Source organism: Oryzias melastigma, linkage group LG16, assembly GCF_002922805.2.
Source record: "Oryzias melastigma strain HK-1 linkage group LG16, ASM292280v2, whole genome shotgun sequence".
In the NCBI taxonomy this organism is placed as follows: Eukaryota; Metazoa; Chordata; class Actinopteri; order Beloniformes; family Adrianichthyidae; genus Oryzias; species Oryzias melastigma.
In genome coordinates, this window is record NC_050527.1 from 19,339,670 (window position 1) to 19,353,004 (window position 13,335).

The 13,335-nt window shown below is 41.8% G+C and overlaps 1 protein-coding gene across 3 annotated transcripts in view; it reads right to left on the bottom strand.

Annotated features, from left to right (window-relative positions):
* tsnare1 (T-SNARE Domain Containing 1) overlaps positions 1-13,335 on the bottom strand; it is a gene marked incomplete at its 3' end in the record, with an annotated part of 185,268 nt that overhangs the window by 32,417 nt on the left and 139,516 nt on the right. For all 3 annotated transcript variants that reach the window (XM_036215822.1, XM_036215823.1, XM_036215824.1), the window contains 1 exon segment: positions 12,128-12,200. In XM_036215822.1, coding sequence (XP_036071715.1) covers positions 12,128-12,200 — 73 coding nt within the window.

Genomic DNA, 13,335 nt, shown 5'->3' on the forward strand with positions numbered 1-13,335 from the left:
ATAAATTTACAAGTTTTTTAAATTAAAACTCGTAAATTTATGAGATTAAAGTTGAAGTGAGTCTACAGTCCAGCGAATGAACGTCGTGAGCAGCAGCAGATCGACTGAACTGTGAAAAGCGTCTTGGATTTCATCAGGTAAACTGAATGTTTAAAACCTCACAGATGTTTGGAAGTTTCTTTCTTTGATTTATAGTTCATTAATGTTTTATTCATTGATGGTGACTTGCAGGATCTCTGCAGATCCCGTTGATGAAGGCGTCCATATCCGCGCAGCTTTCCACTTCCAGTCATTTCTTCCTCCATGAAAGACCAGATCTCCTCCGACTCTGTGATGCTTCCGTCTGAAGAGGTCCAGTTTTAGGAATATTCAGTGTTCTTGTGCTAATGTAACAGACTATTGTCATTCCTCGTTGTTGTTTTGTGTTGAAACAGAACGTTTCATTTGGAGAAAGGGGCGTCCGGAGCACCGTTACATTCTCTTTTGGTTTCTGCACATGACAGAGACATGACGTAAGGTGGTGAAAGGGCTTCTGGGTATGAGAACTGAAAGGGCAAAATAAAGTGTTAGTCCTGCAAACGTGCGTCTCTGATCTTCTTATTTTACATAAGAAACTCTGGACACGGAAGGTCAGCTTTTGTGTCGCCAAAAGGTTGAGAATTTGTTTGTTTTTAACACCGATCTGGAAATAAGACTTCACAAGACGCTCCACGTCTTTCATCCTTGAGCACGGCTCTGATAAACAGACAACTTTGGTTCTTACCTCGTTAATTTACGACTTTGAATCTCATAAATTTACAAGATTAAAAATTGCAAATGTACAAAAAAAAGTCCTAAATTTAGCCTATGACTTTTAAAGTCATAAATATACGACTGTAATGAGGAGTGACTGTGCAGGTGTGACTGAGGAAGTGCACCTGAAGGACTTTCAGGAGGAAGTGGCGGCGTCTGGAGGTGAGCATTTTGCCACGGCGGCCAGTGACTGATTCCGGTGGGAGGGTGTCGTTCGCAGCTGGTTAGGGCTGCCGGTGATGAAGACAGACAGCGAGGGGGAGCTTCGTTCCTGTGTAGGAGGGGAGGTCAGCTGCCTCCTGTAGAGAGCCTAGGGCCGGGACTAGCCGGTACGTTGGCCGCTAGCACTCTCCTACCTCACTGCTGCATCTGATACCGCGCCACCGTGAGGCCCAACGTCCGGCGTCCGAGCTCAGACCCCAGGGAGGGGTCTCGCCTCTTCTGCGAGTTAAGTAACCCTTTTAATCAGGACTCATTTTAATCTCTTTTACGTTGTTTGTTTTACTGACTGTGGGTTTTAAGGGAGGGTATAATCTGTGGGTGTGGCCAGCTTGCTAAGAGTTCAGGAGTTTGTCTTTTTAGGTGTTTTGAGCATGCTTGCTGTGCCCCATGTAAAGGATGCTCTGTGGAGTTTTTATGCTCGATTTTCAGTCTTTTACTTTTCTCATGGTTAGGGAAAGCCGAACAACCTGCAGGCTCCCATATCTGTGGTTTTAATGCTTTTAAATTGTTTATTCTTAATCAAAGCTGCACTTTTTTATTAGAAATTGAGCTCCTGTGGTGTCTGAAGGCTCTGATCAGTTCAGATAATTTCTTGCTGTGAATCAAACCCCAAACTTCATTACACAGCTTTGTTCTCGTAATTTAGCAGTTACAACTTTTTTCTCGTAAATTTACAAGATTTAAATTCATAATTCAAATAAAAAAGGGTTATAAAATGGCCCTAATACTCCGTCATAAGAAGTAGCAGAGGTTAAAAAGTGAACTAACTCAAATTTCATTTCATTTATAAACAGTTGAAGGACAGTGTTTATCACAAGTCAAACCTCAACATTTTGACACATTTTTGTGCGTCCTGTCCTGTACTACAACAAAATAAAATAAAATCAATGGACGTCAATAATACAACCAATATTAAGGCGGACCGGATTATAAAAAGAATTTTATATTTCTGAAAAAAATAAGGAATTTTAAGTAAAGTATAATAAAAAAAAATATGGCAGAGGTCACTGAATTAGTTCAGATTTCATTTTGGTTTGTTAGATTTATATTTCTGGCAGGGATACACCTACAACAGTTAAATGAGCAAGGTTTTACTTAATCACTGCTGACGTTACACTTGCTACAACTACTTTTACTGCATTGAGATGATCATATTTGACAGGATGTCTTCTATTTTGAAAGGAACTTCTGTCAAAAGGTGTTTGTGGCCGCTCGTCTGTCCCTGTCCCTGTTACTTTAGTTTATGCTGTTCTCGTACTTCGGTACCCTGCTAGCAGAGTCTCGGTTGGTGTATGATCGCCAGTTCCTTATAGCTCGTCAGTTTATTGCGAACGATCTAAGCTCGCTTTGTTGCGGACGTGAAACTTTACCCCCGCTGTTCTCGCGAATTCCGGCTCACCTGTTCAGGCCGTTGGCCCTCATCCTGCGACAGAAACGTCGGCGCCGACGAGGCAAGCGCGGTGGCCGCCTTGAGAAACTGAAGGCGTGCTGGAGACGTTTCCCGTCTTTTTCCCGAGCAGGATCTGGACTGTTTCCTCAAGTTACTGTGTCCTGGCGTATCCTGGATCCACCCGATGTCTGCATTATTCCCGTCGCTGGCTTCGATGAGGGAGACCAGCTCCATCGCACCTGCTCTCCCCGGCCTCGCTGGCGTGGATTTAACCCCGGAAATCTGGCGGCGCTCACCCGATCACCTACATCTCCTACGGCGGTGATTCCTACTTCCAGATTCGGTCTGGTAAACGCCAGATCGCTGGCGAACAAAACGTTTGTTCTGCGGGATCTCATCACATCCCGCCGCTTGGACTTTCTCTTCATAACCGAGACTTGGACATCCCCCGGTGAGAACAGTGCTTTTGTTGAACTTTTACCAGCTGGATTTTCTTATTTTAGTTCCCCGCGGATGTCCGGCCGCGGAGGAGGGACTGCAGCTGTTTTTATGAATGGTCTGAAATGTAAGCAACGCTGCTTGTCATCCCCATACTCCAGCTTTGAACTGACCTCATTTGAGGTGGGAAGGTCTGATCAGGTGTTTTGTGCCGTTATCTACAGACCTCCTAAATATAATAAGGACTTTTTAAATGATTTCTCCGATTTCTTGGCTGAAATTATGCCTTATTATGATCATGTTCTTATTTTGGGTGACTTTAATGTCCACATATCATGTCCTGATAAGCCACTGGTGAAGGACTTTTTAGAGATTATTGATTCTTTTAATCTCACGCAGTGGGTTTCTGGAGCCACTCATGGACAAGGAAACGTACTAGATCTTGTGCTGTCATATGGATTACCTGTGTTCAATTTAGAAATCTGTGATATTGCTGTGTCAGATCACCTGCCTGTAATTTTTGAAGCAAATCTTGGGGGCGCTGCAGTTAAATCTTGCATGCCTTCTCAGAAATGTAGGATTCTTAACTCTTCCTCTGCCAGTCAGTTCTCTCTTGCTTTTAACCAGCTCACTAGCCCCTCCCATACTGCTGATGTTGATGAACTTAGTTCCTGGTTTCACTCAGCCTGTAACACCATCCTGGACTCTGTGGCTCCTCTAAAGACAGTAAAGCCTAGAACTAAACATGAGCCCTGGCTCAATAACAGAACCCGGGAAGCCCTGAGAACTTGCAGGAAAGCTGAACGTAGATGGAAGAAGGACAAGCTACAAGTCTCACTACAAATCTGGAAGGACTGTTGTAAATCTTTTCAAACTTCTGTTTGTATAGCAAGACAAGAGTATCTATCCAGTGTAATCAATTCCAACCAGCACAATCCACGAGTACTGTTTAAAACGATAGACTCTGTTCTTAAAGCTCCACAGGTGGGGTCTTTAGAAGCTTCTTCTGATGTATGCAACAACTTCCTTGATTTCTTTATTGACAAGGTTACAAACATAAGGGCTGCCATCACTCCTCCTTCTGCTGACCCCTCAACTTCAGTGCCTTGCTCAGCCACTTTTGAAGCATTTGAGTCTGTGTCATTTTCTTTTTTAGATAAGTTAGTTAAACAAAGTAAGCCATCAGGCTCTGTTCTTGATCCCATCCCCCCTAAGCTATTTAAAGAGGTCTTCCCTACTGTAGCTCAGACCGTCCTCGCCATTATCAACACCAGTCTGACTACTGGTGTTGTCCCTGCCATCTTTAAACACGCTCTTGTTCAACCGCTGCTTAAAAAACCGAACCTAGATGTCTCTGTGTTGGCCAACTTCCGACCCATCTCCCGGATGCCTTTTATATCAAAACTTTTGGAGAAAGTGGTTTACCTGCAGCTGGAGGAATTTTTGAGTCTTTATGACACATTTGAAGTCTTCCAGTCTGGTTTTAGAGCCCGCCACAGTACAGAATCCGCATTACTGAGGGTCAGTAACGACATCCTCCAGGCTACTGATGCTGGAGATCATGTGGTTCTGGTTCTGCTAGATCTATCAGCGGCATTTGACACAGTGGACCACCATATCCTAATATCTAGGCTCCAGAACCTGGTGGGGATTCGAGGTACCGCTTTAGATTGGTTTAGGTCTTACCTAACAGGACGGACGATGTGTGTCAATCTTGATGGTTTTAAATCTAGAACAGCTGGGGTGTCTTATGGAGTCCCACAGGGTTCCGTTTTGGGGCCACTTCTGTTTTCTTTGTATCTCCTGCCATTAGGGTCCATTCTGAGAAGACACGGTGTTTCTTTTCACCTGTATGCTGATGATAGTCAGATATACCTGCCATTGAAAAAGATGGACGGCTTCTCAGCTAGCCCGCTCTTTTCATGCCTTGCAGAGATTAAGGACTGGTTGGCCCTAAGTTTCCTGAGCTTGAATGAGAACAAGACAGAAGCACTTATGTTTGGACCAAATGATCGCAGAGGATCATCTCCAATCGATCTGGGTCATTTGACTAACTTTTTAAAATCAACTGTTTCTAATTTAGGTTTTAAGTTTGATAGTCATTTTAAGCTTGATCATCAGGTCAGCTCAGTGGTGAAAACAAGCTTTTATAATCTTCGGCAACTCTCCAAGGTGAAACCTTTTTTATCTCCTGCACAGTTTGAAACAGTAATCCATGCCTTTATCACGTCTCGGCTGGATTACTGTAACTCACTTTACCTTGGACTTAGCCAGACGTCTCTCTCACGCCTCCAACGCGTTCAAAATGCAGCTGCTCGCCTCTTGGTTGGAGGACGTAAGAGAGACCACATCACGCCGATTTTAGCATCGCTCCACTGGCTGCCTGTACATTTCAGAATTCATTTTAAGATACTTTTATTTGTTTTTAAGTCTTTACACGGTCTGGCCTCCTTATACCTCTCTGAGCTGCTTTCTCCTTATTTGCCGGCCCGATGCCTTAGATCAGCTGACCAGCTCCTTCTGGAGACACCGAGGTCCAGGCGTAAGCTCAGAGGGGACAGGGCCTTTGCGGTTCCTGGCCCCAGGCTCTGGAACTCTTTGCCATTGTTTATTAGAGAAGCACCGTCGTTGTCCATTTTTAAAACACGTCTAAAGACTCATTTTTATGCCCTGGCTTTTAACCCATCTTGAGACTGCTGCTGTTTTGTACTGTTATTTTACTGCTTCTATTATTTTATTGTTTTATTTATCTATTTGTCTTGTCTTAGTGTGACTGTCTTTTATGTTTTTAGTGTTCAGCACTTTGTTTTAGCTATCTGCTATGTGAAAGTGCTATATAAATAAAGCTGAGTTGAGTTGAGTTAACGTTTGTATTTTATTTCTTGCTAAATGAACAACATTTATTTTTACCATAGTAGTAACAATAGCATAAATACAAATCAGTGTCAATTTTTTTAAAGGGTGAAGGAAGACTTGGCGTCTCCTACTGGGTTGTAGTCCGAGAGAAATCACCCGGAATGACTCTTTCATAGCTGAAGGTTGAAGACCTCTGATCTAAGGCCCGATGAGCCGCTTTTCTCCTTCAGAATCTACTGCAATTAGGTTGATCGTGCTGATCATTAAAACATATCAGTATGTTTAATTACAGTGGCCATTTCTAGATGATGGCAGGAAACATGATCTCAGTGCTGGTCTTGGTATCAAACTCTTGTCGTTTCATGAGTAGTTCCTTGTTTTGATGTCAGTGCCCAGTTTCCAGTCTTTGCTGGTCTCTGATGATTGATAAGTCTGAATCTGCATTGGTGTTTCTTAACGTTGTCATACAAGCAAGTCACAAAGCGTTTCGATGCATCAGTTTGTCATGGCGGGGATGATATGACCTCCGTGTGCCTGAAGGCAGACGATCTAATGATCTGTCCTACCTCATGAGATTTTCCTTCTCAATAGAATACAATGATAGCTATATCCATTCAAATGTCCTACTTTGTCAGAAAACCCTACCTACAGTACATCAATGAACCCACTGTTTTGATGTTAAGTCATAAACACAGCAGGGAGGAAAGATTCACAGGGAAAGGACAGGATTTAAGAGAAAATACATATCACATGTTAATAGTTCCTTCACGAGATCTAGTGTAAACTTTAAAGCAACTGCAGATATTTTACAGAAGATGAAGGAGGCTAAAAAATTCAGACACTCATTTCTTCTTTGTACAGGCCAGTGCATTAAAATACTGTATGACATTAAACTGGTCCATGGCCTGAACAAGATTAGGAACCACTGGATTAGACTACAGACAAGTTCTCTGGTTTAGGCCAAGTAAGTAGGAGTGGAAAAACTTATTCTTGCTTCATGCGAACACACTTGGAACAGTCGAGAAGAGGAAGTACGAATGTGAAGCTCAGAAGTCAGCTAATAACTGACTCAAGAATCACTGAAGGCAAAATGATCCATCTTCCTAATCAGCTGAAGCCCTTTTGGGTTCATGGGGTTGCTGAAACCTCTCCCAGCCACAGTTGGGTATACCTCGGACAGATTGCTAGTCTGCTGCCAGCCTATACAACCATACACAACCACATAACCACACACAGATGCTGTCAGGAGTCAGAGCTCTGCCTCGCCCTCGGATCACCAGCGGGAGCAGTCTCCAGAGTACTGAACACTACATCTCCCAGAGGCCCCAGCGCACACTCTCCAGATGTCATTCAGCTGACTCTCATCTGACAATCATCCACCTGTTTCTTAAGCGCTGCACAGAGCCTCACTCTGAGTGAAGTATCATTTGTGCCACTCTGCCTGCATTACTGAGTGTTTCAACCTGGACCTGATCTTCTATTTCTGACTCTGATTTATCTCTGATTGCCTGTCGCCTGCCCTGACCCTCGCCTGGACTTTAACATCTCTACTCTCTTCTTTGATGCTCCCATGATCATGATTGACCTCTGCCAGTCTGACCCTGATTTAGCTTTGTGGACTTGTAGCTCTGCTTAGTTCCTGTCTGAACTGACAAACCTGCTGCATGTGGAACCAGCTGTCTGTCCGTTTGTGAAACCTGCCCACCTGGGGGCAAATTGGAATCTCCAATGAACCTATGAATTATCTGTTCTGACTGTGGGAGGAGAGAACCCACACATGCACATGTCACACTGTCATGATCCATGCTTCAGTTTTGTCATGTTCTGTTTTCCCCTGTCAGTCTCCCCATGTTCTGGTCAAATCACCCACAGCTGTTTTCATTTAATCACCCTCAGTGTATTTAAGTGTCTGACTTTCAGTTTCTCATTGTCAGGTCATCTGTTCTTCTCTGTTCTGTTATGTCACGTCACTGGTTTGGTTTCTCCTGGTTTTGTCATGTTTTGAGTTTTTAAGTAAATCTTTGAGTTTCTGCCACCATGTCCTGTCTCCTGCATTTGGGTCCTCCACCACAATTCCTGACATTATGACCTGACCACCCTGGACCCAGCAGGAGAACTTTTGCTGCAGTGGCAGGGTTCTCTGCCACTGTAGTCCATGCCATGTCACGCCATGCCAGATGGGACTGCCTGCAGCCACAAACAAGTCGCGTCATACCATGCCCACCACATCTGTTCCTGAGGGGGATCGTCAGGGCCATCCTTCCTGCTCCTGTGGAGGGTTGCCGGGGCCGCTCTTCTTCAAGTGTCTGTTCCTGAAGAGGGTCGCCGGGGCCACTCCTTCATGCTCCTTGTCCCTGAGGATGGTCGCTGCTCATCTCCTTTGGTGGTTTCCTGTTCTGGAGGAGGGTTGCTGGAGCTGCTCCCCTTCATGTTTCCTGTCCCTGGGGAGAGCTGCTGGGACCGCTCCTCTTCACGCCCGTTCCTGAAGTGGGATTCCAAAATCCCTTCCATCTGTCTGGCTGCAGGATCCCTGTCTTCTGGACTTGTGTTTTTTGTTCCTCTAGGTCCCCTCCTCAAGGATGTTTGGGCATCTGGGATCTGCCCTTTAGAGGAGGGGTACTGTCATGATCCATGCTTCAGTTTTGTCATGTTCTGTTTTCCCCTGTCAGTCTCCCCATGTTTTGGTCAAATCATCCACAGCTGTTTTCATTTAATCACCCTCAGTGTATTTAAGTGTCTGGTTTTCAGTTTCTCATTGTCAGGTCATCTGTTCTTCTCTGTTCTGTTATGTGACGTCACTGGTTTGGTTTCTCCTGGTTTTGTCATGTTTTGAGTTTTTAAGTAAATCTTTGAGTTTCTGCCACCATGTCCTGTCTCCTGCATTTGGGTCCTCCACCACAATTCCTGACACACACACGTACGAGGAGAACGTACACACAGAAAGAACCCATTAGGGATTTGAACCAGGGCCTTCCTGCTGTGAGGTGAGGGTGCTGACACCTCATCACCATGAAGCCTGGTGCAAAAACCAGGTGCAAAAATATGTTTGAGTTGGTCAATGGCTATTATCTTGTACATGTCTTTTTTTCATGTATGTTTTTTATTTTATGATTTTTAACCCAGCACTTTGGAACAAAACATTAGGGAGAAAATATTAGAACATGGAAACTTATCAGACCAATACCTCTATTGAGGTGCAGTCATTTACTGGTAAATTATTGTGTTTTTTTATTTACTTTTTCAATAAAAAATAAAAAAAAGTGAAGAACACATGAATGAGGTTTGTGTGGAAAAATATTTGTAATAATAGTCTCTTCCAGAGAATAAAAATGAAGAGTTTTTAGTTTTTTCTCTACAAAATGTGTATATTGTTCTGCCAGAGTTATAAAAATGTTGCAGCTTTTGGATCATTAAGCCCAGCTCTAGTATTAATTCACACAACGCTAATAAATGGCCAGTAAAGAGTGACTTCTGATGAAAATGCCAGACCTTAAGACGGATTATGTAGATCTAAAGAAGATGCCTCCATATTCAGAGACACCGAACACAAACTGATTGTGTTCGGAAATGTTTTATAAATGTCGTTCTGAATGTATCTCCCTGGTGAAACAATCTTCATGACTGTCTTCCGACTGTGCGGTTTAATATACTTTGCTTTTATTAATGTGCTCGTGTGAATTAGGTATAAAAGAACAGATCCATCCTTCCACTGCCATTTATTTCTATGAATTATCAGGTGCTTTTTTTTTTTTTACAGACAATGGAATATTATTCAAATCTATACCACAACACAGAAATGCCTAGCTCAAAAAAGCCATAAGCAATTCCAGTCCACCTATTTTAATAGGAAAAGGTCCATTAGCGCCTGACTCTGTAATGATTAGATTGGACATCTACTATGGTATAATGAACTCTCGTCTGAATCTTCTTTCATCTCTTTCCTGCCCTGTTTGACGGAAGGCACACTGCGTTCCTCTGCCTTCACTCTGGAAAACACCATATCAACAGACTTCTGCATAGAAATGAAGACTAACTATAAATGTCTTAGCACTTTAATAGGAGTTATGCAATAAATATGTTGGAGTGCAAAGCATTTTGTTGCAGACCATAAGATGTCTGAATGTGTTTACGAGCAAAGTGTTGTGATGCACACACCAGGGAGCACTTTATGAATTTTACAATACAGATTAAAGATGTTTATTAACTTGCTACGAGAATATAAATTATCTTTGGGCTTGAATGAAATGAATTTAAGTTGGAACAAATTCTTCAATAAGTGTTTTGGCCAAAAATGAAAGGAACAAGAACAGATTTGGGACTCTTTTTTTTTAAGTCAAAGTCTTGCTGTAACCTTCACCTCTCTAAATGTTAACCATTCCAATTAGGACCAGTAGATCTGAGGGTAAAAATATTTGAAAATAAAAGGAGAATTTTATTTCTGCAGGACTTGACTACAGCAGTCAGCCCTAAAGGGTATTTAAAGGGCATCTGCATTAGCCTGATTGAAAGCCAGAGACAAAAGGACAGCGGGTAAGAGAAAAGAAGCAATTAGCACAAGTTATGCCTCCTGCTTCTTTGGAAAAAAAAAAAAAAATTAGAAATAGAAACTGAACAACACCTAAGCTACATAGTGGAGTAAAAGCAGCTGTGGGAACTCTGCAGCTGCAGCTATGACACCTTTACAAATTTCATAGAGTGAATGCATTTTCCTGTGACTTTTCTGTTCAGGTTTGCATCAACTTTTACTGCAATCTTAGATTGAAGTGGCATGAAAAAATGTTGATAGAGGAAATAAATGCAGCAGAATGCAAAATGAAAGGCTGAAACTTAAAGGATAATCAAACAGTAAATCAACTTTTTTTGTCTGTTGACCTCTATGAATGGGGCTATAAAAGTGCTGTCTGTTGATCCTTGCTTCATTTTTTACAATTTAAAAAAAATGTCTTTAATTCCTGAAATAAAAGTAAAAGGGCGTCTGTATGCTGCCCCCTAGAGGGTAAAACAAGGCATTACAGCTGAATTTTGTGATTGGTCAACTGGTGTAAGTCTCAGAAGTTTCACGTCCTCATACTCTGAGCGCCTGTACAAAAACCCCGCCCACCTTTGCCCCACTTTTTGTGGAATCTTTTCAAATCTGTGCTGAGAATGGAGTCAGCCTCCAACTGTCCTGTCCATTAAACTACATCCAGTGTCTCAGGCCAGCTTGCACTGCTAATCCCAAAACATGCTACACAGGTTAACCCTTTAACACCTGAGGCGTCGTCAGTGACGCTTAAACACAAAACCATTAACATGCTGTAACTTTTCAACCGTTAACACGATAATTCCAGTAGATTCTGAAGGAGAAAAGCAACAAGTCGCTTTTCTCCTTCAGAATTATTGTGTGAACAATTAAAAAATTACAGTAAATCAAAGAACAAAAACACTTGTTGTCTTGTTGTGTAAAAGCGTCTCCTCTTAGGCAGTGCTCAATTCACCATTTCACTGTTCAATCCAAATGCAAAGAAAACGAATCTTAAATCTTCAGAATAAATTTGCTTGTCAGACTTTTCACTGTCATTTCTCTTGCCTTGCTCAACCAGCAAAAAGAGCATAAAATATCAGGGAAGATGTTGACCTTAAAAGTAGAGATGTTCTGATAGCATCCCATGATCACAAATCGGGCCTGATCGCACAGTTGATAACTCGATCAAAAATCAATCAGTATAAGATATTTAATTTGTTCTTATCATAATCTACACTTTATATTTAAAGGTGATTATTCCTATAAATCCTCTACTAGAAGTCTGTGTATCATGAATGGATCAGCACATTTCATAGTGTTGCAGGTTTGAGCAAGAGGTGCACAAAAACAGTTCAGCTAAGCTAAGCTAAGCTAAGCTAAGCTAAGCTAAGCTAAACTAAACTAAGCTAAGCTAAGGTAAGCTAAGGTAAGGTAAGGTAAGGTAAGCTACCAAGATAATCACAATTCAAACTTCCAAAATCAATAACTTTAAAAAAATGTGTTAAACTCACAGCAAGTGTCTCTATTGGGTTTTCTTAATGCAAACAAGGACCTACAAATGCACCGTAAGAGAAAAAAAGACTGACTTCTTTTTCTTTTAAATGAGAGAAGGACTCTCCTCTTTCCAACAGATAACAGAGAGAGCGGCAGGAGAAGGGGATTTAACCCCTTAGGACTCAATCTTTTTTTTTTTTTTATCTTTTTGCAAGAGCCTCAGTTTAGCAGAATTAACTACTATGATAATAAAACCCGAGATGTCATGTCCATGCATGCTGATGCGGGTCTGACATGCTGGCAGAACTCTCATTCTAGAAGATGCAGTTTGTGGAACATAAGATAGCCTCAGGCTCCTAGGCCTCTGATGGAGAACCTGAACTCGGGTGAGACATATATTTATAAATATGTGCACATGTGTGCATCCTTACCTATTGATGATCCTTGTTCGTGCACCAAGCTGGCAAGATCCTTCATGATTTGACTGACATCCAACATGTCTCTCTGTAGAAAAAATAAAAATATATCATTTTAAAAGAAATGGTCATTCTCTAAAAAATAATAATCATTCTCAGCTTTAAGTCATTTGCAGAGTGTGATGATAAATAAATAAATAAAAACTTAAATTGTTTCTTGGTTAATGAATTATTGTACAGCGGTACGTCAACAGCAAAGAGAAACCATGTTATTTCACATATTTAACTAAAGGTTATGCTACTGCTGTTCCCTCCACAAACTCTGATTTCTCACAAGCAGTTTGACTTAAGTTCTCAGTACCCTAAACAATGCCAGAGCATAGAGTAGTGAGAAAAAGACAGAGGGAGTGATGTGGCGGCAGAGCCGAGGGAGCTGGAAGGTGTCAACATGAGAGAAGTTCTGTTCTCAGCAGATGGACAGCAGCCATCAATACCACACAGGGGTCTGAAAATCAGTTAAGCTGTTTGAAGCTGTTTTATTGTTGCTGTTTTAAACTTCATTATTGAGCAGTTTTTTTCTTTTAATTTAGATCTTTATGAAATATCCTACAGAAAAGGAAACAATTTAACTACAAAACCAGATTATCTCCAAAGACATTTCAAAATATGCTCAGTGTACCTTTAATTGATAGATTATGCAGATTTGTCCCTAAACTTGATAACATCAAAAGAAAAATAAATAGGTTTATGTTCATTTGTTTTTTTATCTGGGCACCAAAGACACTTTTGGACTTTTGGTTGATATTCTCAACAAAATCCAACTTCCTCTCAATGATTCTGCTCACCATTGACTGTACCGTAAAAGGAAGCGTTACCCAATTAAATGAAAGGCATAGCTTGAAGTTCTTATGTCTATCTCCTGTTCACAGGTGCCCGACTCCTCCATTAAGCCTCTGTAAAAATCCCAGCTGCTTTGTGTTGCAGAACCCACTGGGCCATCCATCACATGTAGCTGCGATCGCTGTGGAAACTGGCAGGCTTTCTGTTAGTTGGCAGAAAACATTTGAGCAGAGCCAAAATGGCTTCTAGCAAACAATAAGGCTAAAATATTTTTTGACCGTAGCTTTAGGGAACCCTGTCGATCAGGTCGTAATGAAATAACAAGTGTATTTTACCCACAAGGCCCCTGGCTATTAGGACTCATTCTCATCCCCCCCCCCCCC